This window comes from Chinchilla lanigera, unplaced genomic scaffold (assembly GCF_000276665.1).
Source record: "Chinchilla lanigera isolate Chin_1 unplaced genomic scaffold, ChiLan1.0 scaffold00014, whole genome shotgun sequence".
In the NCBI taxonomy this organism is placed as follows: Eukaryota; Metazoa; Chordata; class Mammalia; order Rodentia; family Chinchillidae; genus Chinchilla; species Chinchilla lanigera.
Window position 1 is genome coordinate 13,715,504 of NW_004955415.1, and position 26,235 is coordinate 13,741,738.

General features: G+C 49.7%; 1 protein-coding gene across 5 annotated transcripts in view; it reads left to right on the forward strand.

The window, feature by feature from the left end:
* Positions 1 to 18,841, forward strand: part of Ebf4 (early B-cell factor 4) — a 60,645-nt gene extending 41,804 nt beyond the window's left edge. The window contains exons 7-18 of one of the 5 annotated variants that reach the window (XR_001233261.1): positions 7,719 to 7,800; positions 8,567 to 8,684; positions 8,769 to 8,902; positions 8,999 to 9,125; positions 10,603 to 10,691; positions 10,840 to 10,905; positions 11,000 to 11,177; positions 11,280 to 11,468; positions 12,390 to 12,485; positions 14,868 to 14,949; positions 16,482 to 16,557; positions 16,798 to 18,841. Coding sequence is in view for 3 of the 5 variants with exons in the window: in XM_013512386.1 (XP_013367840.1) it covers positions 7,719 to 7,800; positions 8,567 to 8,684; positions 8,769 to 8,902; positions 8,999 to 9,125; positions 10,603 to 10,691; positions 10,840 to 10,905; positions 11,000 to 11,177; positions 11,280 to 11,468; positions 12,390 to 12,485; positions 14,752 to 14,949; positions 16,482 to 16,552 (1,348 nt within the window). In the remaining 2 variants the exon portion in view is untranslated. Of the gene's footprint in view, positions 1 to 7,718; positions 7,801 to 8,566; positions 8,685 to 8,768; positions 8,903 to 8,998; positions 9,126 to 10,602; positions 10,692 to 10,839; positions 10,906 to 10,999; positions 11,178 to 11,279; positions 11,469 to 12,389; positions 12,486 to 14,710; positions 14,950 to 16,481; positions 16,558 to 16,797 lie in introns of those variants that run through there. The other 4 variants (XM_013512386.1, XR_001233262.1, XM_005380760.2 and 1 more) reach the window with 4 other exon arrangements.
* Positions 18,842 to 26,235: the final 7,394 nt, after the last annotated feature.

The window sequence follows — 26,235 nt, forward strand, 5'->3', positions numbered from 1 at the left end:
GTCTAGTGTGCTAGTTCCATGGGGTGATCCAGAGCATAAATGGCCCCAAGAACTGGTCCTCTGTGACTTCGTTCTGCCATTGATTGTGAGCTGCTGGCAAGAAGGATGTGCCCCTGGGTGAGGGTAATTCTTGGGTAGTAGGGCAGCTTGAGCCCCTCAACAGCCAATACGCACAGCAACTGGGGGATGCTGGGATGCGGAAGGCATCAATCCACTGTACAGTCCTTGGATATTGCCTTCCAATAAGTAGCTCCATCCCACTCTGCTCTCCACCCACTGTAAACCTTGAGTTTAGCAGTAGACTCACATCAATCACCTCAACATTTTCCTCATCATTTTGAGTCTCTTTGCACAAAGCACTGTAGTCGGAAGCCTTTCTGGGGCAGTGGTGTCACCCTGAGGAGCTTGTGTAAGTCCATTGTTGGCACTTGAGACAAGTGTTTGTTTCTTTGGTGGGGAACATTCCATTGACAAGGAAGGCTCATTTTCATTTCATCTTGAGCTATTTTTACTGAGAGGAGTAAAATACATTTATGAAGATGATTAGGAAGGCTAGACGAAGTTCAGAATGTAGTGAGTAAGGTAGATATGCAAGTGAATGACTCTTACCTTTCACTTAAATCATAAGCATGATGAGTCATGAGGCATAATCACCACCCTTTAAATGCTTTATTAGTAGCTGGATAGCCACTGTTCACCGTTCCTTATTTTTTTATTAATTTTTTTTTCTTTTTGGGACAGGGTCTTGCTATGCAGTTCAGGCTGGCCTTGAGCTCATGTCGTAACCCAGGCTGGTCTCGAACTCGCAACAATCCTCCTGCCTCAGCCTCCCAAGTGCTGGGATTACAGGCGTGAACCACCATGCCCAGCTAAAAAAATATACGGGCTGTAAGCTTCTCTAAAAAGTACTTTTTTTGTTACCTTTTTGAGACAGGTTCTCACTATGAAATTCAGGCTTGTCTTGAGCTCACTTTGTAACCCAGGCTGGTCTTGAACTTGCGGCGATCCTCCTGCCTCAGCCTTCTGAGTGCTAGGATTACAGGCATGTGCCACCACGCCTGGCTTCACAGCTCTTCATCTGGTCATATTTTTTTGTTGGTGGTGGTGGTGCTGGGATTGAACCTAGGACCTCCACACTGAGCTACATCCCTTACCTTTTTTCTTTTTTTCTAATTTAGAGATCTCACTAAGTCATTCAAACTAAGCTCAGACTTTCAATCCACTTGCCTCAGCCTCCCAGACTGCTGAGATTACAGGCATGAGGCACTATGTGTGGTTTTATTACATTTTTTAGTGTAGAGAATCTTGAACACACAGGCAGAATAGAATAATGAACCCCATACACCTTCAGTAAGCTTTCATAACTTTCAACTCTTGGCCCATGTCATTCCACTGTTCTTTAATCCTAAAAATCTCCATCAGTGTGCACGAATCCCAGCCTCCAGAGTCCTAAAACTAGAAGTACATTTGTAACCTCAAGGAACTCTTCATAAAATAGTTCTACTGATCTCCACACAGGATGCCTGTCAGGGCTGCTTTTGAAGTAGAACATTCTGCACAGTCCACAGTATCAGCCTGGTGGTTGGGCGGACTGGACTCCGAGAGCTCCACTTCAAGGAACTACTTTTCCTGACCCTTATCAGCATTGGAAGTTCATAAAGACCCAGTTCATACCCCAATTTCAGCTTTTATCATAGTGGGTAAATGATTCTTGCCTAACTTTGGTTTTCTCATCTGTAAAATGGGAATGATTGCAGATCTACATCCCTGCAGGATTTTGAGAGGTTTAAATAAGATACTGTCAAGCAATGCACTCAGCTGAGTTCCAGGTACTTTCTGTGTGCTTGATGCTCAGACCTGCTTCATTTTGGGATTTTTTTTTTTTACATACTCTGAACATTGATTTGTAGTTCATGCTTGTATTTATGATATATCTTCTGGTGTTTCTAATGGCAGCCCCTAGGAGTTGGCCTTTCTTTTACCACGCTTTCTGTAAGGTCTAGATGAAGAGATTGTTCCCCCAAAGGTCTCATAGGCACCACTGGACACAATCCTGTAATGCTTACCCCATGGGAGCACTTGGTCAGCCAAGGCTGTGGGCTTGGCCTTGCCTTGCTTCCCCCAGCCTGAGGCCCATCCCAGCCAGGAAAAGGGGTCTTTCTAGGCTCCATTCCAACCCCACTGGGCAGAGTGGGAACAGCTGCTTAGAGGACATCCCAGGCTCACCAGGCTTTGGGGATGAAGAGCAGGAATTCACAGCCCCTTAAAAAAATGTGCATACTTACCTACCATGTGTCCCTGAAGGTTGTGCCAGACCTAGAAGCTTGCCCTCACTTACTCCAACCTGGCCCAGGTTCTCTTCCTTCAAGGGGAGCACAGTCCCTTGGTCCCATGTCCACATGTGCACTATCTCTCCAGCTCCCCTTCCCACCAGCTCCCCTGGCCCTACCTCAGCTCCTAGCCTCCACATCTGACCTCTGCATACAAATGGGTTACAAGACCCGCTGTCCTTCCTTCCTCGTCCCTTATATCATATCACCGTTCACCAGCCGCTCAGCAGGGTAAAGTGTCACCTCATGGGTGAGCCAATGGGAAACTCTCCTGAGCTGCTTCACATCAGCGCTTCCAGCCTCTGTGGTGTGTCTGTCCCAGGGGTGGGGAAAGAGGACCGAGCAGGCCTTGACCCACCCTCCTCCTTTGGCCAAACCTGAAGGCAGATATTCTGGGGACAGGCACTGTAGGACAGGAGAAACATTTCCTGGTTCCCCTAGACCTGCCGGGAAGTCCTCAAACTCCAGGCCCGTTATTGGAAGGCAGGGGCCTTTGGAGGCCAGTCACTTTTGCCAAAGCACAATCTTCAAATGTAAAAAGCACTGTACTCATATAAATTGTTACTGAGCATGTGTTGCAGTTTTCTGTAAGTTATTCATAAGGGAACCAGTGGGGCAGCAAAGCTGGTTCAGAGAAAACTAAGAGAAATTTACACATAAATATGAAGAGGGGCAGAGGAGAAGAAAAATAGAAAGGAGATGCAAGAGAATACATTAAAAATGCTGGAATAGCTGGGCGTGGTGGCACATGCCTGTAATTGCAACACTCAGGAGGCTGAGGCAGGAGGATCTTTGCGAGCTCAAGGCCAGCCTGGGCTACAAAGTGAGCTTAAGGCCAGCCTGAACTGCACTGTGAGACCCTGTCTCAAAAAGACAAAAAAAAAAAAAAAAAGGAAAATTTTTTTAAAAAGAAAAAGACTGCCAAGTTGCATATAAAGCTAGATAATGTCCACAGGACCATGGTAGCTGTAACCTTTAGGGATAGTTTCTCTATTGAACAAAAATTATTTATCTCTTCTAACAAATATCGATTGCCTCATCAATTTTTGGCACATTAGCCCCTAGAGCAGTGATGGTGAACCTTTTAGAGACAAGTGCCCAAACTGCAACCCAAAACCCACTCATTTGTCTCAAAGTGCCAACACTGCAATTAAACCTGAATACTGACATTTTAGTTTAGAAAAAGCAACTCATACATTAACATCTTTTGTTTTAAAAGAAAAACAACACATGTGCCATAGGTTCCCCACCACTGCCTTGGAGAATCTCAGGTAGTTTTATTAGCATAACACCCTACAGCAGTGTTGCCTAGTATAAATATAATGCAAGACACACATGGAAGATTAATTTTTCTAATTGTCATATTTTTACATATAAGAAGAAACAGTAAGATTGGTTGTGATAATACTTTATTTAAACTACTCTAAAATATTGTTTCAATATGTAATCAATACAAAAAATTGCTAATGAGTTATATACTTTTTTCTAAGTCTTTGAAAATCCAATGTGCATTTCATACTTAGAGCACATCTCAGATTGGGACTAGCCACATTTCAAAGGTTCAGTGCCACATGGGGCTAGTGGCTAGGGGACTGGCAGCTCTGGAGCAGCGTCCTCAGGCTTAAGGCCATGTGAGAATCACCTGGAAGACTTAAGAGAACACAGATGTGTGGGTCACACCTCAGCAGTTTGGATTGAGCAGGTCTAAATTGGACCCGAGTGTCTGCATTTCTAGCAAATTCCAGGGCTATGCTGCTACTGCTATTCTTGGCCTCATACTTTGAAAACTGCTCTTTCAGGATAACTTTGAAAAGAAGCACAGTGGTCCTTTCTGCCTGATTTCCAGGTTGTGGATAATTGTCTTTGAACCTCTCTATCTGGCAAGTGGCAGTAGCAGAAGGCTGTCGGGAGGATATTTGTACTGGCTCAGCCTCTGACGGGAGCACCCTTGTGGACCCCCCCCCCCCCCGCTGGTGGTGGGTGTGAGTGCAGCAGCCTCATTGGTGGCCTTGCCTGTGTGCTGGCTGTGCTGGGGTTCCCAGAGAGGAGGAAAAGAGACTCTCAACACCCCTTGGCAGGCCCAGGCCTTGTACTGGCTGCTTCCTACTCATCTCTCTGTGGGTGATGCCAAGCAGGATCCAAAACTACAGGGCTAGTTGGGCATGGTGGTGCATGCCTATAATCCCAGCACTTGGGAGGCTGAGGCAAGAAGATTGTTACAAGTTCGAAACCAGCCTGGGCTACAAAGCGAGCTCAAGGCCAGCCTGAACTGCATAGCGAGACCCTGTCTCAAAAAGACCAAAAAAAAACACTTCAGGGCCTAGGGGCAGGCCCACAGGAATAAGGCCCTTGCAGGGTCCTAGCTCTCTCAGGGAGTGGTGGCCTCTGAAGGCTAGAATGACCAGAAAAGGCTGGTCAGAGAAGACATGAGAACTGGTTTAGACCAGAGGACAGATAGGATCTGTACTGGAGAAGAAAAACATGAGAGACCTGCTAAGTAAGGGCTGTGGAAGGGCCAAGGAGGCTGGACCCTAGAGGAGACTGCGGCCTTGAGGGGCTGGGAGGGAAGGATACTCCAGAGGCAGGGCTGGGAGGCACCATCAATTGCTCCTGTCCTGGTCCTGGATGCAGAAGGACTCTCACTAGGTCACACAGATCCCAGTCCCATCCCAAGAGCTATTCCTATTGATTCTATAGCAGAGGGATTGGGTATAGTGGGCAGGTGTGGATGTAAAGGAAGGACATACCATCTTTTGGGGCACCCTATGCTCACAGCAGTCCCAATGGCATCCAAGGGTTAGCAGCATTAAGCCCCTTGAGACAGGGTTGTGTCCCACCCTGGTGAGTTTCCTGCCTTCTGCACCTAGTAAAGGATCAAGCATGTTGAATACTGAACTTAAATGAATTGGCCTGCATTGTACTTGTGCTTAGTCACATAGTGTACTCTACGTCATAGATGAGCATGTCTTAGTCACTTTCCTGCCACTGGGACAAAATGCCTGACACCCACAACTTAAAGGATGAGACATGTATTTTCAGTCCATGGGTGGCCAGCTCCAAAGAAAAAACGGCATGGCAGAGGGGTGTGGCGGAGGAGAAACTGCTTACCTCATGGCAGCCAGAAAGCAGAGAGCAAAAAGGATAGCTGGAGACAGAGCTTGCTCTTCAGGTGGTGTCCCCAGTGACCCCTCTCTTCAGACCAGGCCCTGCCACCTAAGACCAAGTCAGCTGTAGCACCCCATAGTTCAGCTATCTTTTAAAAGCCATATCTATGAGCATGAGGCTTTGGGAGGACATCAGTATACAATCCCTAACAGATATGTGGTGATACTGTGGTTATGGGGCTGTCTGCACTATGGGGTGGCCTAAGGGGTATAGGAGGTGATTATTGTGGCATAATGTGAGATAGATGGAGTGCCTACACTGTGCATGTATACAAGTACTGGGGGCCTTGGAGGTGTCTGTACCTTGGGGTGACCTATAGGGGTATAAGTGGTGTCTATACTCTGGTGACTACTGTTCGGAGGCGTATGAACTATTTGCACTACAGGGAACCCTGTAGGAGTGAGTGGAATGTGTGCACTGGATATGCACTGTTTGGAATCTTATGGGGTTTCTGCTCCCCAGGATGCTCTATAGGTGTATACACGGTCTGTACTATGTGAAGCTATTTCCTGGGGGGTGACCACCATAGACAAAAAGGTACATTGATGTGATATCTCTGTGGAAAGGTATATAAAGGGCCTTCCAGGGGGTCTCATTCAGAGGGATCTGATGGGTGCTGTGGACAGAGACAGAGCCTTGGGCAGCATCTCCGAGAGAATGTCCGCCACCAGCTCCCCATGAGGGGCTGTCCCCTGTGGACACCTCTGCTCCAAGGCAGGTCCCTACTCTTCCCAGCACTTGGGGACCTACTTTTGGGGATCTAGACTTTCACAACTTATACTGAATCTTCCTTTGAACATGAATTCTATATGTGCAGACTTTGGAGGCAACTCTGGTGAAAAAATAGATGCCACATTTGAGTATATAAATAGTACATATGTAACCACTGCACATAGTAGTTAAGAGTCTCATCCATTCTTTACTCTAGTACCCACTATGGTAAAAAATCCCTTCCAAATGGGTGGGGGTAACATGAGGAGTTCATGCAGTGGCCCAGGAGGCTGTCCCAAATACCAGGACCCACCACAGACTTTAGTCTAGCACTCTACAGCTGAAAAGGTGCCCCGCAACAAAGCTCACAGAGTCCCATGGGGGCTAAGGCAGACACTGATAGTATTCTGAGTTTCTTAAGTATATCTGCCAGAGTATTGTCCGTGGCTACCGTACTGGTGGGTGACAGACCAAGACCCCCCTCTCCCCACCCACTGCCTGTTAGGACAGGAGGACCAAGTGTATCTGTGTTTGTACAAAAAGCAGCCTCATCACTGCATATACTACACTGCTTTTCTATTACTGAATGTGAAAAGGAAGATAGTCACTCCATATCTGTATCTGTAGACACCATGTTATGTAGTGGGTACATGCTCTGTGCATTTAGGTCTTGCTATGGGTATAATGGATATAGACTGTGTGGAGGGGGCTCTGCTGGGGGGTTCTGCTGTATGGGAGAGCTGTACTGTATCTCCAGTGACTGTATTTTGGGTTATACACAATATAAAACAGTGTATCAATGTATGTATGCCATGCTCTGGGATGGGCATAGAGCAGATGTAGACTCACATATGGTTACTACACCATATGTATGAGATGATTATAGGCTGTGTGTGGAGTATACACTGTATATACTTGTGTGAGTGCTATTTTGTGAGTTACACTATACAAGTATATACAGCATCTGTGATGGATATGTTTTTGATTCGTGTACATTGCACAGGTGATAGGTCTGTCTGCTCTGAAGGAGAGAGATGATGTGTGACTGATGCACTGTGTGTGTGATGGGCTCATACAGTGACAGATATAGACAGTGTGTGATGAGTTTACACTGAATAAGTGTGAACACATGCTACATGTGGATATACATTATACGAGTGATGGGTATGTTGGATATAATTTGTGATTAATATGTGCATATACTTAGTATATACAATATACGATGAATATGTGTTGTGTGGGTGCAATAAAATATGCACTTTGTAGTCTACATAAGGAGCACTGTGTGGTCTACATAAGGTCATCGTGGCAATACTCTAGCGAGGTAGTCCTTGTGGTGGGCCTGCTTAGTGTGTATCAGGAACCCTGTGTGTACACAGCTCATGATGGGAATATGGGGTAAGCACACAGAGGGGAGTCACTCCGATGGGAGGGGGCATGGCAGGAAACTGTTGATCTTCATCTATTTCCAGAACCCCCTGTCCCTTGAGCCTACCAACCCCACTGTTTCAGGTTCTTCCTCAAATTCTTCCTCAAATGCAACCAGAACTGCCTGAAGAATGCAGGGAATCCCCGAGACATGCGCCGCTTCCAGGTGGGTTTGGGGAGAGGCTCCCCCACAAACCCGTCCTTCTCTGACAGGAAGGGGGAGGGGAGGCTGAGCCCCTGCCAGGGCACATCCCTGCCCAGCCCGGTGCCTCCAAGGCCTGGTGCCCGCTGGGGGTGGGGCAGCTCCATCTCAACTGATGCTGGCTGCCAAAGGAGGCTTCATTAGAGCCCCACTTAAGAAGATGCTAATTGTGACATTTTTACATGATTAACGACCCAGGTAATTTGCATAGTGTGAAGCAGAGAGCAGCTGCCCTTAGCACATCGCAGCCCGCACACCCCTCCCAGTGCCAGGGGTAGTGGAAGAAGGCAGTCCCAACTTCCTTGCCAGAACAGGGTGGGGCTCCTGCTAATGGGTTCTCCAGCTGATGCTACCCCCCACCCCATCCCTTGCCCAAGACTTCCTTCCTGCCTTGAAGCCCAGGGGATACAGCCTGGTGTTCCTCTGTGTCCACCAATAGTGGCCACTCTTTCCCCTAAATAGCCAGTTTTTTCCACGGCTTTTAATTTTCTCGCTCTTGGGATGTCAGTTCATCTCGGAGTGTCACATAGTGCAGCTGACCCCAGTGCTATCAGCTCTATCCCAGGAAGCTGAAGCCGCTTCGGCAGGCCTACCCTCTCCTCTCGAAGCTCATCAAGCCCCACGCCATCCCAGCATCCAGCCACCTACCTCAAGTTGCTAGTTCCCTACCACAGTACCTTTCCGAGAGGCCCCGCGGCCCCGGCCAGATCAGCCTTGGTTCTCCCCACAGGTGGTGGTGTCTACAACGGTGAGTGTGGATGGACACGTACTGGCTGTGTCGGACAACATGTTCGTGCACAACAATTCCAAGCACGGCCGCAGGGCCCGCCGACTGGACCCTTCGGAAGGTCAGACCCCCAGCCCAGCCCTGGCCAGCCCTCAGTCCCCACTTCATTGTGGTCCCTTGACATGGGTCTTTTCCTGCCTCCCAGCTGCCACCCCGTGCATCAAGGCCATCAGCCCTGGGGAGGGCTGGACCACGGGAGGTGCCACCGTCATTGTCATCGGCGACAACTTCTTCGATGGGTTGCAGGTCGTGTTTGGAAACATGCTCGTGTGGAGCGAGGTGGGCCATCCCCGCCAGTCTCCCTCCGGGCCTGGGGTCTGGGGCCAGGCCCTCCCCATGGGACGGGACCTGCAGGCCTACCCTCTCCCCTCGCAGCTCATCACGCCCCACGCCATCCGGGTGCAGACGCCCCCGCGGCACATCCCCGGGGTGGTGGAGGTGACCCTCTCCTACAAATCCAAGCAGTTTTGCAAGGGAGCCCCCGGCCGCTTTGTCTACACAGGTAAGGAATCAAGCTACGGAAGGGAGGCCCCAACCTAACCCAGTTCTGAGCGGTTCAAATTCCGCGGTTGGCCACGCCCCCAGGGGGCGGTGCCTTGCATGCAGGGTAGTCTGTGCCCACTCCTGGCACTGGTCCTTCCTTTCCTGGCCTCCTTCTATATTTCCCTCCCTGGCCCTTGGCTCCTCAGACCTTTCCCCAGCATTCTCTCTGCCTTGGGCCTTTTCACCAGGGCATCTCTCCCATCTCCATCTCCAGAGTTAGAACCTCGCCAAGGAACTGTTAACTTCAAAGATGCTACCAAATGGGCTCGTTTCTTCCTAAATCTTCCCTGGGTCTCTTGGTTCCCTCAGGCAACCCTAGGCCTCACTCTGCGCGCACACGCATGCACATACACATAAACACTCTTGCTGGACCAGGGCGAGCAGTTAACACAAGACACGCAGAGTACCGCGGACTCTCCGCGCACTCCCACCCCCATTTAGCCCGTGGTGCCCGGGATCTTCACCTCCATGCTCTTGCTTCTCCCCTGACCTCCCGCCTCACCCGCCCACAGAAGTACTAGCAGAGGGTACCCGACACCTACCCGACTTACTCAGGAAGCTCGGGTGTAACCCGGGAAGGCTGTGCTAGCAGAGTAGGGTGGGTGGAGTTACAGCGTCTCAGAGTTTGACCGGCCAGAAATCCCCTGCCAATAAGTGGTGGGCTGAGCTGGGCTGAGCTGAAACTGGAGGTACAGTGGGATCCGGAAAGCGGGTGCGGTGCGGTGCGTTCGCGGGCGAAAAAATGGCCAATGCAAAGACCCCGCAGTGAGCGCTTTAGCTTTGGGGGAAACGAAAGAAAATTTACTAAACGTGGAGTTGGAAGTGGAAGAGGTAGGTGAGATTGGTGGATTAGGTCCATGCCACGCTATCCAAAGAGAACAGGGGGTTGGGACGGGGAGGAGTGGGGAGAAGACGGGAAAGAAGAGGAAGGCGCAGAAAGCAGGCTGGAGGCCGCTGCAGTCCTCCTGAGGTGGGCCAGTCCCTTTCCTGGGGTGCATACAAACGCCCTACCCTCAGATGCTGTTCAGAGTCCACTGAGCCATGATAAATGGAGATTGTTGGTTTTTTATCTTTCTTCTTTATAAACTCCTAACATGACCAAATGCAAACAGAAAACTCTCCCTCGAGTCCTGACCCTAGGAATATAGGATTCCCTCACCCTGCACAAGTGGGATTGTATAGTGAGTGCATGCGTGTTGATTCCAAGTGCCTGGCACGGAGCCTGGCTCAGTAGATATTTATTGAATGAATTTAAAAAAGGAACTGAGGAAACTTCTCTGAACCTCGCTGATCCGTGTGCTTGGGGTTTTCCGCGGGACTTGAGCTTGGCTTGGAGCCGGGCACCTGCAGCGGGGCTCCTGGACTGGTGCTTGCGTACTTTTTGCGCTGCGTCCTGCTCTGGGAGGGGCGACCTCCAAACACTGCCCTCTTCCCAGCTCTGAATGAGCCCACCATTGACTACGGCTTCCAGAGGCTACAGAAGGTCATTCCCAGACACCCTGGGGACCCTGAGAGGCTTCCCAAGGTATTCAGAGGGGCGGGACGGGGATGCGCGTGTCCCTTGGGCAGGGGCAGCGGGGCGGTGAGGGCGGGATTGAGGAGGGCCTCGTGGGGATCCTCCTGCTGCCCTCAGGGTCTGTCCCTCCGTCCCACTGTCTCTCCTCTGCCCTCAGGAGGTGCTGCTGAAGCGGGCGGCCGACCTGGCGGAGGCCCTGTACGGCGTGCCCAGCAGTAACCAGGTAGGACGCCTCCGCCTGCCTCCCAGTGCCCGGCCCGCGGCTGCTCCCTCCGGCGCGCGGCTGCCCCGGCCGTGCCCCGCTCTTTTCTCCGCAGGAGCTGCTCCTGAAGCGCGCGGCGGACGTGGCCGAGGCTCTGTACAGCGCCCCTCGGGCTCCCGCTCCGCTCGGACCCCTGGCCCCCGGCCACGCGCACCCGGCCGTTGTGGGCATCAATGCCTTCAGCAGCCCGCTGGCCCTCGCCGTGGGGGACGCCACGCAGGGTCCTGAGCCGGGTGCGTCCCTCTCCGCCCCCGCAGTCCCCAGCCACCTCCGCAGTCCCCAGTGGACCGCCCTGCCCACCTCCGCCGCTGCCTGACCCGCTCTCCCTCCCGCAGGCTACGCGCGCAGCTGCAGCAGCGCATCCCCGCGCGGGTTCGCGCCCAGCCCTGGCTCGCAGCAGAGCAGCTACGGCGGTGGCCTCGGAGGCGGTCTTGGCAGCTACGGCGCACCAGGCGTGGCCGGGCTCGGGGTGCCCGGGTCCCCGAGCTTCCTCAACGGTTCCACCGCCACCTCGCCATTCGCCAGTGAGTGTCCCCGCGCGCACAGAGGGGAGGAACAGAACGGGCCGGGGTATGGACTCTGCGCGTGCCTCGGGACCATGACTTTGGCCTTGCAGTCCGGGCAAGCACAGCCCTTGCTATACTTGACCTCTCCCAGCCCTTGCACGCCTCGGGAAGACTCAGGGCCTGGGGCCAGGACACTTCTTACCGACTGCGTGGTACACAACGTTTGTACCCCTCCCACCGTCCGGGAGCCAGCTTTAAATTGAAGGGCCTAGCTGAAACCCGGGGGGCGCCTCTTTCCACTTCACACGGGGGCTTTGGGAGGAGCCTGGCGCCCCCTGCTGAAACCCTAGAGAAACTCAGGGATTTGAGAAGCAGGCTCCGGCCCGGGGCTATAGCTCAGTGGCACAGTACCTGCTTGGCAAGTGTGTGGTCATGAGTTCGATTCCTGGTACCAAAAAAAAAAAAATCTCTGTGGTGGGAGAAGCAGGCTAGCTGGCGCCACGCCCCAAACGATCAGCACGCGTGGTCCTTGGATGTGGCTGCCCGCAGGACCACCGGGCAGCAGAGTGACCAATCAAATTCTGTGTGGCCAGAGCTGGATTCAGCGTTTCAGTGTCGAAATCAGAGGCTGGGGGCTGGGGATTTAGCTCAGCGGCAAAAGCGCCTGCCTGGCATGCGCAAGGTCGTGAGTTCGGTTCCCGGTACCCGAGAAAAACCAAAAAAAAAAAAAAAGAAAAAAAGAAAGAAATCAGAGGCTGTCTAACACTCAGCAAATTACTGTACTTGTTGAAGTTCAGTTTCTTAGTGGATCGGTACCAGCGCGCGCGCACACACACACACACACACACACACACACACACCAGAGAGGTTGTCAAATCTGAATGTCCCACTGTGCAGAAAAAGCCAGACAAAATTCAGAAAGATGGTATGATTTCACAGGCCCAGCCCCGATTGTAGGTGCTAACCAACTCACTCTGGCTTCTTGGAGTGAGGCAGCTCAGAACTGGGTGGATGGGCAAGGTCTGGATTTCATGGGTGAGTGACATCTATAACTACTTCGATGCTTTGGTGTTTTACGCTGCCTTCCAGTTCCTTCCAGACATTTACAATACACCTGTTGTGTGCAAAGCACTGGGTTTGGGGAATAATTGCACCCTTTCACACCTGCGAGGTCTCCCTATCAGTCATAGAGAAGCTGTCCTCCTAGTCCCAGGAGACCACTGAGCCAGAGAACTGGGAGGCTGCCCAAGAAAGACCTGGTGGTGGCCTTGCCTGCATTTCCCTCAACTCCTCCCTGTCCTGTGTTTGCCATTGCTAAGAATAGAGCTGCCTAGCCACCTACATAGTGGTCCTCAATGGGTTTATGTCCTGGGTGCTGTTTTTTCTGGTTAAGGGCTTGAGCCTGGCACTCTTCTGAGCTGGATTTAAATTCTGGAGACCAAGGCCCCGTATGCCAGAGTCCATACAGCCACAGCCCACTGGTATCCTTCACCACTTCTCTGAGTTTCCCTTGGGTTTAAATCTTTCCCTAGAACACCTCTCCTTGCCCACCTGTACACAGTGCAGTCAGCAGTAAGTAGACATGGCCCCAGGGTATGGAAGCTAGTCACCTGGGATCTCTCCATTCAGGAAGATAAGAATTCCAGTACATCAGAAGGATCAAAGTGAATTCAAGGCCACCCTGGGCGAGTGAGTTCAAGGATGACTTATAATACAGTGTGAGACCCTGTCTCAGAAAACAAAAAACAAACAAACAAAAACTCCAGTGTCTCTTATGACCTGCTTCCTGCATCAGCATCAGCCTGGACATGCCTGAGGGCCATTACCAACCCATAATACTGTTTGACCACTGCTTGCCTAGGTCCCCATCCACTCCCTATGTGCAGGATGCTTTGTGGCATGTCGTCATGGGATATCATTCTCATTGAGTTTCTGGGACATTCCTGGAGTGACGTCAGAACTGTCCCAGCCAGGGGGTCTGGGACTGTCTGGTTCTTTTGTCTTTTGCATCAGTTATCATCAATCCTGGAATGAACCATAACTCCCAGCATTCTCCAAGCTACAACATGTGGCAGGAGAGATACAATATATTTCCCAGCACTGGTCTTCCTTCGGGCTCCATGCCCCTACTAGCAATGAGAATTGTCCTAAAGGAGATGCCAACCCTGGGACAGAGGACATTGGGAAGAGGACAGGTGTTGAAGGCATCACTGTATCAAGGTCATGGTGGGATGCCAAAGGCCCCTTCCCAAGCTACAGGATTCTTCCAGGAAGTCCCACTGCCTGTTGCCTGCTACTTGGACAACACACACACCACAGCCTTACTGCTGTTTAGAAGAGAGAGGCTGGGAATTGGGTTCAGATGGGGACAGAGAGGGATGGGATCCAGAGAGTCCCAAGCAGAAACCCTCAGGAGCAGAGGCTTAGGAAGGGCAAGCAAAGCCTGTGCACAGAGAGCTTCCTTGCTGTTCCTGGCAGAGCATGCCACAGCCCTGAATGGCCATGAAGGTGGAGAACAGGAAGCGTTGAGGATGTAGATCCCTCAGTTTTCTTTAAAATTAATGAGCTGTAAGAGGGAAATACTGGAGGCTTCCAGGGTCCAGACTGGAATGACAAGAACTTACATTAAACTGGAAGGAAATAAAGTGTCCAGAGAAAGAGAATAGAGAGACAGAGTGTGGGTGATACTGGAAAGAGTGGAGGGATTTAGGATGCTTGTGTGAGCTATGTTTGCTCCCGAGCAGAGAAGCCTTATAACAAGAACCTGTATGGATCCCAGGTTCTGTCCCTGACTACTTGCCCCAGCTCTGTTGTGATCTCTGAACTTTGACTCTAGCCCTTGAACCCCATAAATGTTTCTTAGCATCTCAAATCCCAGTGGTTTTCAGCAGGAATCCTAACCTGTTCATCTGTCATCTTCAGGGCTCGCACTCCTGCTTGTTTTTTGTTTTTTGTTTTTTGTTTTTTGTTTTTTTCTTAATTCCTGCTTGGTTTTGTTGGGTGCTCTGGTTTTGCTTTTATTTTGACCAAGTCTAGCCCTGTCATCTCCACTTCCAAGAAAAGGTACCCAGAACTCCCAAGAAGGCAAGAGCCGGCCCAGGACCCATGGGCTCTCAGCCTACCTCCTGGCCCTGTCCTGTACTGGTCTCTTCTGACCCTTGCAGCCCCAGGGAGGTCTCAGCCTAGTGCTTGCCCAGCAGCCCATGCAGGGCCACAACCCCGCTGCTCACGCTGGTGCTGTCTCCCTGTTGTGTCTCCTGCCTGCCCTGCTGCCCCTTCCCCTCTCCGCCCCGCCCCGGAGTCATGCCCTCTAGCCCCCCACTGGCGGCTGCCTCCTCCATGTCCCTCCCGGCTGCTGCTCCCACCACCAGCGTCTTCTCCTTCTCGCCTGTCAACATGATCTCCGCTGTCAAACAGAGGAGCGCCTTCGCGCCTGTGCTGCGCCCACCCAGCTCCCCACCCCCGGCCTGCCCCAGAGCCCACGGAGAGGGGCTTCCAGGTGAGTGGTGCATGCTGCCCCACAGTGGTCTGGGGGAGAGGCCATGGTGGAAAATCTGGGATTCAGGGGCTCATTTCATCTGCATCATCCCAACACCTCAGGCTAGGTGACCAGCTTGCCCCAGAGGGCCCAGTAGGAAGCTCTGCAGGCTCCGAGGGAAACCACTGGGGCTCCCTTCCCCTCAGCCTCACGCAGGGAGTAGGCAGTACTCTGGATGCTTTCATTTGGCCACTTGATGAAAGGGAAGGAGACCGAAAATCCAGCTGGAAAAGATCTGGAAACCACAACACACCCTCATGCAGTCATGCAGAGCGGAGACTCAACTCAGGCTGGAGGAAGCCACACTTGCTGTGTGCCTTTTTCCTGTGTCCCGCTATGTCCACCAGAGGGTAGCACACTGCTGTGAGTTGGCTCACTCCGAATGAAAGGGGATTGCCGTTAGATAATCTAAGTTTAGCCCAGTTCCCTCTCCCCCATTTTACAGGTTAGGAATTAAAACTAACTCATTCGTCTGTGTTACAGTATAAATGACATGGCTGTCCTTGCACACCCATGCAGCCAATCCTTTTAGCCAGCAGAACTTTCCCATCCAAGTGGCCCTTGGAAACTTTCTAGCAGACAGAGGGAGAGACTGTGGGGAAGGAGATGGAGGCAGCCAAATGTCCCAGTTGCCAGGGCTGGTTGGGGGCAGAGCTAAGTGATGGTGTCTTCCCTGAGAGGCTTGCAGATGTTTCTCTGTTGGCTGTGGAGTTGTCTCTAGGGGATCTCAGTCCAGAACATAGCATGTAGCTCAGTACCTGGCACACAGTAGATGCTAAATAACTAGTGGTTTGTTTAATTAAGGAGTCAGAAAAACTCCCTTCAAGCCCAGAAGCAGAGGGCTGCAGTGCAGTTGGTTGGGGTAGAGCATGCCCATTGGACATCCCCCCGGACAGCAATGGATAGGTATTATTAGGAAAGAAGCAGCATTCAAAAAGGTAAATGGCCATGTTACTAAGGATTTTATTCAGAGCCTTTGATTTGCTAGGATATATTGTGACTCTTCTAGGAAAAAGAAGTTATCAATTTATTTGAACATAAAATGTGTTTTTCAAAGAGCATCTTGAGAGTTGCTCCTGGGGAGGCCCTGAAGGCTGAAAAAGAGACATCCTCGTGGTTTCCTCAGCCGGAAGTGAGCTTCTGTGACCAGGATCTAGTCATAGGGCCTAAGCCAGTGCCTTGGGCCCTCAAGTTATCTCTGGATCCAGGGCAGGGCCAGATGGGGCAGCTCCCATGGAAAGGCTAGGCAGGAGTAGTGAGGAGTGCCCTGTGGAGCCTCTGTGGCCCTAGGTCCCTGTATGAGAGGGTTCAGGGACAGTGTAGGCACCCCTCATCTTTCTATTGCAGTGGTGGCCCCTGGCCAGGGCGGGGGGTGGCTGACAGCCTTCAGGAACTTCTGTGTGCCCAGCCTGTTGTCTCCAGCCCAGAGAAGGACAGGAAAGTAAGGTGATCAGGCTACCCAGGGCTGATGGCCCCTTTCTCCTTGACCCCAGATCAGCCTTTTGAGGACTCTGACAAGTTCCATTCTCCGGCCCGGGGGCTTCAAGGCCTGGCATACTCCTAATTACGGTAGGTCTCTGGCTGGTTCTTGCCTCCTATCCTCACCCTGAAATGGGTTCCTTTCTCCAAAAGGGCTTAGCAGGAATGAGAAGTTGTGGTCCAGGCCTCTCTCCCTGGGGTCCATCTAAATAGCAGTCGGAGGCACATGGCCGACCCCAGTGGCCCAAGCTGAATGATGGAGAGAAGTGGCTTTCTGTCCCCTTGCAACCAGCCTTCCTCCAGGACCTTCTTCTCCCCTCTCGCCACCAGGTCTGCAAGTGTCGCCCCCACTGAGCCCAGACTGGAAGATCCTGCAGGACTCATACCCATGCCCTGGCTGATGGCACAAACATACAGGGCCAGTGCTGTGGGCAGACCTCAACCCCTGGACCAAATGGGAGAGGAACCCTCTGTGCTCAAGGTCCCCTCAGCCCCTGCAGGCTTCTCTCACCTCTCTCTCTTGGGGCTGCCAGGAGCCCCGGCACTGTGCTGACGCTCTTGGCAGAAGAGTGTCCCAGGGAGGTGCTGGGAGGCCAGGCCTCCCTCGCTGGGCTGGTTCCTCTGGAAGAGGTAGATTTTGTGCATACCAGGAAGGGGATGCGAGGGGAGCATGGGATCGGGACCATGGGAAAGAGGACAGCTCAGGGAGAGGTGACCTGGAAAGGTCCTGGTTGCACCTGGCCCATCTCAACTGACCCACCATCCCAACTTCTCTCCAGTGGAAAGGGAGGTGCCCAGCAGCGTCAGAAGGCCATCCAGGCTCCCATGGAGCTTCCAGTAGTTGCTGGACCACGTGGCCGCCCCCCATTCCTTCAAGTCCTGCACACTCATGCTTGCCACATCATGCCTTTTTGTGGGGGCCTCGGCATGAAGGATGCAGAAGCGGGGGTACCAGGACTTCTTGCCTGGGGGGCTTCCCCCCAGGGGATGTCTCATGAACTCTGGCCCCATGCACAAGCAGACTCTGGTTGGCCCCATGAAACTGTGGCCTCACATTCTGCTCTGCTAAGTCTGGAGAAAACAACAATAAACCAGATGCAGGCGGCCACCTGGCCTCTCTTGCCTGCTTCCTTGGTGTGGGACTGCTTCTCTCAGTGGCCCTGCAGCTCTCACAGGGGCCCCCTCAGCTTCTCGCACCTTGGGCTTTGTAGACAGTCTCAGAGTTGAGCTGACTGGCTGTTTCCTGCCCTGTGTCTACTCTTTGGTCCTGTGTGTTGGAGGGGAATAGACTAATAAGCCTGAGGACCCAGGAAATGGGTTCAGCTCCCAGAGCTATGCATGGGGACACAATGAGACCATGGAGGACTCCGTCCCCTACATGTCCATCCAGGACCAAGATGGGGGTTGTCAGCAAGACATTGCTGGGAACCAGGACAAAGCAGGTCAAAAACTACCCAGATGTACAGAGATCCAGAAGTAAGATCCAGACTCAGGCTAGAAGCCCTTAACTGGGTTTGGTGGGACAGCTTCTGGCTCCCAGGAGCGTCCCCTCAAACACACTCCAGCCCTTCATGCTTCCCCCCAGGCGCCCTCTGGCTCTCCTGCTTCAACTGGAAAGGAGGATGTTAAAGAAAATTGCTAGGCCCATTCACTCACCCCACCCCAAAAGAATCCCAGTTACCCCCATTCGTTTTGTTACTGGGCAAAGGTCTGGCTGTCTTTTTTGACTCACTACTCATTGGGCTAAGGGTCCAGCCTGGACCTCAGTATTTCTTTCTTCTTCCTGGCACTTCTAGACTCTGACTTTCAGAAACCCCATCTCTCCCAACCAGTGTGTCCATGCCGTGGGACAAACACTGTTGCCAAGGCAGATGGGCTGGTCCTGTCCTTCAGGGGACCACTTCTTTCTCTGGTATTCTTAGCCAACACCCAGAGTTCCTCTCACCTGGGACTCATGACAGAAAGTTGTCCTGCCTCTGGTTGTTGAGCCCTATTCCCAGCGCTTGCATGGCCTCCTCATCAGTTCTGGCTGCACAAACTGTGTTCCACTCAGCTCTGAGCACTTCCACTGCCCAGGGCCCTCCCAGCCTGAGCCCTGCACAACTCTAGTCTGCACTGGACATAGTGGTAAGTGGATGGTGGTCACACACTGGTTCCTGGGATGAGACAAGTGTCATGATCAATATTAATGAGACATGATATCTGTCCACAATGATCCCACCATATTGTGTAAGCTACCATTTGAGTCAACGCTGCCTTCTCTCTCATCCATACACAAAAAAAATTCCAAGTAGATTGTAAATCCAAATGTGCAACCTAAGACAATAAAACTTCATGCCCCTGAAGATAGATAGAAGCTTTTGGGGCAGCTTGAGCTCTAGGTCTGTTTCCTCATCTTCAGGGCCCATTTTGAAATGCAGCAGGCATTGGACATCCTTGAGGTGCTTCAGATGAACCCCCAGATCTCTATTCTGTAGAATAACTTTTCAAATAGGTAAATGGTGAGAGTTGATAGTGTCTGTCTCCCCAAGAAGAGACAGGTTCTTCACAGCGACTCTGAAGTCATAACTGCTTAGCTTGGTGTAGCCACCCTCCCTCACCCTATCCTCACCTTTGCAGTTCTGTCCTCTGCTACCAATTCAGTGGCAATAACAACAACCACATGGGCAATTCCCACGGAAAGGAACGAACCACCTCCTTGGAGCTACCAGCCTGAAGTCTAACTTTTACAAGAAGACTCTCAGGGCTGGGGATTTAGCTCAGCGGCAAAAGTGACTGCCTGGCATGCGCAAGGTTGTGAGTTCGGTTCCCGGTACCAGAGAAAACCAAAAAAAAAAAAAGAAGACTCTCAAAATAAGAGTCCTGATGGGTGTGTGGCACTGGCCACATATGTGGCCCTCAGATCCTTCTGTCTTTTTTCCATGCTCCTTTCTCTTTACTCGGCATGGGCTTTTTTTTTTTTTTTTTTTTTTTTTGGCAAAGTATGGTAAATATAGTGTAAATTTTCAGGGGTTTTTTTTTTCTGTATGGCTGGTACTTGTATCTTTTTGAGATATCTTTACCTACCCCAAAGTCAAGAAGATTCCCCGCCCCCTGCTTTGGCTTTTTGAGACAAGGTCTCACTATGTAGCTCAGGCTGGCCTTGAGCTCACTTTGTAGCCCAGGCTGGTCTTCAACTCACAACTGTCCTCCTGCCTCAGCTTCCTGAGTGCTGGGATTACAGGCGTGCACTACCACACCCGGCTAGGAGGATATTTTAGAAAATATCTTGTTTTAGTTTTTAATAGACTCATGATCCAACTAGCATTGGCTCTGGTGTATAGTGTGAGCTAGAGATCAATTTTTTTCCTATGGATACTCAAGGCCTTGCAACATTTACTGAAATGACCTTGCTCCAGTGGACACTTTGTCACACATGAAGTCCATACATGCAGAGGTCTGTTCTGACTCTCTGTTCTGATCCACTGATTATTTTGCCTGTCGTTATACCCACACCACACTATCTTCATGACTTTAGTTTTACACTGAGTTCTGATGTCTAATACAGCAAGTTGTTCAACGTAGTTCTTATGATTACCTTGGCTACCCTGGGTCTTTTTTCCATAGTAATTTTATAATCATCCTACTCATTTCTACTTTTTAAAACCTATTTCTTCACTGGGATTGCATTAAATTTATAAATCAATTAATGGAAAATCAACAATGTTAAAATATTATTTCCATCTATGAATATCTACTTTTTAAAATAATATTTTAAAGGCCTCTGAAATCTTTCATTTATCCCTAAGTATTTTATTATTTTATGCTATTACAAATGTCATTTTCTTAATTTCTTTTTGTTGCAGATATACAGAAAGATGATTGTGTATATGTATGTGCATTTGTGTGTGTGTATGTGTGTGTATCCTACTGAGAATTGAACCTACAGCTTTCATACTGAGCTACATCCACAGTCATTTTTTATTTTTTATTGAGACAGGGTCTTGCTAAATTGATACATTGCCCAGCTTGACTTGAATTTGCAATCCTCCTGTGCAGTCTCCCAGAGTGCTGGGATTATACACATGTGCCATCACACCAGACTTTAACAACTGATTTTCTTCTTTTCAAGACAGGGTCTCCCTATGTAGTTCAGGCTGGCCTTGAACTCACTATGTAACCAAGCTGGCCTCAAACTCCCAGTGATCCTCCTGCTTCAGCCTCCTGAGTGCTGGGATTACAGCTGTACTCCACCACACCCAGCCTAACAATTAATTTTTATATACTTGTATCTAGCATACTTTTTAGATTACTTACAGTAATTAATAGTTTATCCATAGGTTGTCTTGGATTTTCTTAAGTACATGATATGTCATCTGCAGTCAAGGACAGCTTTATTTCTTTACTTGCAGCCTTTATTTCTTTCTATTTGTTTTCTTGGCTAAATGCACTGGCTTAATTCAGTACAGTGTTGAATAGAAGTAGTGATAGTGGACACCTTTGCTTTTTTCTTGATCCTGGATAGTAAACTTTTAGCATTTCACCATTAAATAGCATGTTTGGTTTATGTACACTCTTGTTTAAAATTTCAAGAACATATGACTAGATGCCAAATTTTATGAATGTTTTTCTGCATATACTGAGATGATCAAATGACTTTCTCCATTATCTTAGGAATGTGCCGAATTACATTTCTTATATGTTTAATTTTAAATCATCACTTTAGCTATATGTTTAATTGTAAACTTGGTAAGCTGGTATATATCCTTTGTCTAGGGTATTTCGATTGTAACATGTAGCCCCATTCTCTCACTCTGTCTGGTCTGTCTGTCTGCCTGTCTGTCTCTCTGTCTCTGTCTGGCTGTCTCTCTCTCTCTCTGTCTCTCTGTCTCTCTCTCTGTGTCTGTCTCTCTCTCTCTCTCTCTCTCTCTCTCTCTCTGTCTCCTCTTTCACCTCTTCCTCCTCCTGCAGAAGGAATCTCCTGGTCTTTCCCTTTCCCCACCTCTCAAGAGGTCATGCCTCTGCGAAACAGGCTGCAGACCACCTCATTACTTCTTGCCATACTAGCTTCCACTACCTCCTAGGACCAAGGGAGGAAAAATACAAGAACAAACATAATCTCTCACTAAGTCGTTCTACCTCAGTCTAACCCATCTTTTGGCATCCTGTTCTAACTATGATCCCAGCTGACTCCTCAGGTCTAGTCCCCCTGTTGAGATCCAGCTGAGCCCTCTGGCTGGTCTGTGGACCCTTCCACAGAGCTGCAGGAGTCCCAACCCCCTCCTCACCTCAGCCTTGGAGGGGAGCACAGAGTCAGCCCCCAGGGGTTTGGAGCTGCAGGGACTTTGGGGGACTTGGGGTGCAGGGGGGTTCTGAGTGCGTGGGTCTCCTCTGGGTGGAAGAGACTTCCTAACTCTAAAGATGCAGGAGAGGTGTCCTGGCAAAGCAGTAACAGAAATCAGACATTCCTTTTTGACTTTTGTATTCCTTGAAAGAAGGAGCCAGAGTTTAAAAGGAGGAGGGAAAATGCTGTCCAGAAGTAGATTTGTTGCTCTGGGAGCCTAGTGTCCTAGGATCTTGGTTCTCCAAAGCCTTTTCTGCCCCACCCCCTCCAGCCTGAGAATATAAGGCACCCAGGAAGCACCCTTGGCTAGCGGGTGGTGGGAGCTCAGGCTGTGTGTGTAGTTCCTGCAGGCTTTTCTCAGGACCAGTGAAGAGCAGAAAAGCTCTCTGGCCTGGATCCCTGCCCCTGGGGCTTTTCTGGGGGTTCCACCCACCTGTGAGCCTGGCTGCTGCAATACACCTACCCGCTCACCTAGAACCGAGTCTGCCTTCAGGTGGATAGGGGAGGATCCAGCACTTGTCGGGCTGACGCTGACTCAAGTCCAGCCAGCTTTGGCTTCTGTGGTGAAAGCTGGTTTTTCTGGGCCAGTCCCCAGGCTCTCCTTGGAACTGGGCCTAGAGGTTCACCTTGCCAAGACAAACTGTGGCTGCCAGTGGAATGTGGTGGGGTGGCAGCTAAGCAGGCCCAATCTGGCAGGCTGTCAACAGCACCCCGCTGAACCCCCCGCATGGAGTCCAGCAGATCCCCGGGGTCAGGCCAGGCCAGGAGCAGGTTCGAAGAATACCAAGCTTCTCTCTGTCCCACTGTTGAGTGACACAGGGGCAACCTCTCTTGTGGTCTTTCTGGAAAACCAGAAACTCATCACCAAGACTGAAGGTTGCCAGAATTTCTCCAAAGTCACTTCTTCCCCTGGGAGCAGCTCAGCAGCAGAAGGTGTTGGGAAAGGGAGTGTGAGGATGGGCATGTGCCTTTGTGTGTACAGGTCAGTGTGAGTGTGCAGAGAAGGTGCTCCGGCAAGGCCTCCTCTTCCCTGCACGCTGCCAGGAGGATGGGACCGCAGTGCCATTTGATGAACAATTTATTCAGCTTAAACCATAGAGGCCCATTCTCTTAGGAAGAATTCTCTGAAAGAGAGCCTGAAATGAGGACTTGAGTGCACATAAAGTGCTCTCTGGGGGCTGGGGATTTAGCTCAGCGACACAGCACCTGTCTGGCAAGCGCAAGGTCGTGAATTTGATTCCCGGTACTGGAAAAAAAAAACAAGAAAAAAAATCTTAAAAAAAAAGTGGGGACTGGGGATTTAGCTCAGCGGCACAGCACCTGCCTGGCAAGTGCGAGGTTGTGAGTTGAATTCCTGGTACCAGAAAGAAAAACAAAACAAAACAAAACAACAACCACAAAAAAAAGATTTTTTAAAAAAGTGCTCTCTGGAAGAGAAGGAGGGAAGGATGCAGGTCACGGAAGGGAAAAGAGCTAAGCAAGAATAAGGTCTCTGTGGGTGACAAGCATGGTCCAGCTCCTGGGTACAGCAGCTCCTATGTGGCCATGGGCAGTACTTGAGAAAAGGAGGCAGCTATGAGCTGTCAGTAGCCGGCACCTCCACAGCACAGGGATGGGCACACTGGCTGGGAAAGAGGATCTATGTGGGACACTCAGGGCCCCACTGTGCCCATCTACCTACTCCCTCCAAGACTAGGAGCTGGCCTGTCCATTTCAAGGCTTATAGGATGTTTTCTGGGCCATTAAAAAACAAAGAGCAGAGCTCTGCCTGGGGAGATAAATGAGGATGGGTAGAGCTCTGCAACAACATGGACATATGTAGCAGGTAGACCGCTGACTCAATGGTGGACACTGTTATGCAGACAGTGGTGGTGTCCACATCCGTACTGCTGACGCACAGCTCCCCAGTTGCTGCCATAGATATCTCTAAAAGCTGATCCACTCTCCTATACCTGAGCTTCTCCCACCCACCCCCTGCCTCCCAGATGACGTTCCCAAGGTAGGGTGAGGAGTGGCCATCTTGCTGTCCCTCTAATCTCTTTCCAAGATGATGTCTTGGCATTGACTCCTTTCTTTAAGCCTTCCCTTTGGATTTCCCAAACAAAACAAAAGGTACCAAGCCCGTTCTGTTTCTCCTGCAGGGTTGGAACAGCAATCCTAGTTCTCCCTAGATGGTGTGGTCACTCCAGAGTGACTAGGGGAAAGATCACAGCAACGAGACAAAGGTCACAGGGACCCAAGGGGACATGGTGCCATGACAGAGACAGGAGCGTGCTCCAGGACAGTGGGCGCTGAAGAGGCCTTGGAAAGCTGAGCAGGGTGTGTGGGGAGGAGTAGGAAAAACTAAAGGATGTGTGCGGAAAAATTTTGCACCATAAAAAAAGAAGCAAACAGAAAGGAGCTGTGGAAACTCCCTAAGATGGAGTGTGTAGTTTTCCTTATTCCTTCTGCTAAGTGTACCTTAAAACCCCAGGTGTTATACATAAGACAGACAGAAAAGTCCGAGTGAAGGAGAAAAGGAGATAGATTAACTAAGGGCCTCAGCATCTGAGGAAAGATATGGCAGAGACTTCCTTGGGTTTTCTTTTTACACCACTTGACCTAGATTTGTTCCTTGAAAAGCAAGCAAACCAGAAGTGCAGTGAGTGTAAAAACAAACAAACAAAAATATTCCAACAAAAACCTGCTCTCTTGAGCCAAAGGACCAAGTAAAGAGCAACCTAGCAAGGCAGAAACTTAGAAGCACCGACTTCTATACTCCCCAAACTCCACAGAGAAAACAGATGAGACACCTACATCACACCAGCAAGGCCCAGTAGGGAGCGTAAACCTCCGCCCTCCCAGTGTGCCCTGAGGTGCCCCGAAGACCACACCAACATGGTCTCAGACCAAGTGGAGTAAGGGGATTCAGCCCCCTCCCAAGCAAGTGCCAGCAGATTTCATTTCTCCTAAAACCTCTCTCCTTGTCCTATAGATGCCCACCTTCTCCCTGTGTCCTCACATGGCAGAGGGAGAGTGAGCTTCCTGTAAGAACATCAGGCTTATTGGATTAGGGCCCAGATGACCTCATTTAGCCTTAATTACCCTGGCTCTATCTCCAAATACAGGCACATTCTCAAATAATGGAGGTAATGACTTTAACATATGAATTCGAGAGGAAACAATTCAGTCCATAGCAGTATCATTTATAATAGCTGAAGAAATCAAAATACTTAGATATAAATCTAACAAAACACGTAAAAGATCTGTAGCTGAAAACTGCAAAATGGTAATGAAAGAGATCAAAGTAGACCTAATAAATGGAGAAATATGCCGTGTTCGTGGATCGGAAGACACAATTTAGTTAAAATGTCAACCTTCCCAATTGATTTAATGTAATTCCAATCAAAATCCTAGAAAGAATTTTTGCAGAGACACAAACTGAAACTAAAATGTATGTGGAAAGGCAAATAAATGAAAATAGTGAAAACAATTTTGGAAAAAGTCATAGGATTCACACTACCCAAGTTTTTTGGAGTGTTCTTTTGGGGAGGAGTTAGATTTTCACATTGTGGCAAAATATGCATAAGATAAAGTTTACCACTTAACCATTAAGTGCACAATTCAGTGTCATTAAGTTCGTTCACAATGTTGTATAACTGTCACTACTATACTATTATTTACTTCCAAGAACTTTTTCATCATCTCAAACAGAAGCTGTGTACCCTAAAGACTAATACCTCACTCTTCCTTCAGCCCCTGATAATTTCCATTCCCCTTTCTGACTGTGTGAATTTACCTACCCTAAGCACCTCAGCCAGACAGAGTCATGTACCTGGCCTTGTGTGTACAGTTAATTTCACTTAGCACAATGTTTTCAAAGTTCATCCTTGCTGTAGCTTCTTTCAGAGTTTCACTTCTTTTTTATGGCTAGGAAATATTCTACTATATATGTAGACCACATTTGGTTTATTCATTCATCTCTTGATAGGTATTTTTCCCATCTTTTGGCTATTGTGAATAATGCTATGATAAGTGCTGGTGTACATGTATCAATTCTTTTGGGTATATACTGAGAAGTAGAATTGTTTGTTTATTTTTAATATAAGAGAAGAGGATTTATTTGAAAAAAGATGGAAAAGACAGCAGATAGACAGCTACTGTGGAGTGATACAGGGCATCAGAGCTGAATACCAAGAAATGGAATTGTTGAATCCTGTGATTCTATGTTTAATATTTTGAGGCACCTTTATTTTCTACAGTGGCTGCAACATTTTACATTCCCACCAGCAATACACAAAAGTTCAGATTTCTCTATATTATCACCAACATTGTTTATTTTGTTTTATTGATAATGACCATTCTAATGGGCGCAAACTGATAACTCCAATGGCTTCAATTTCCATCCCCCAATGACTGAGGGTAGCCAAGCTTTTCATGTGCTTATGGTTTTCTTGTTTTTTTGG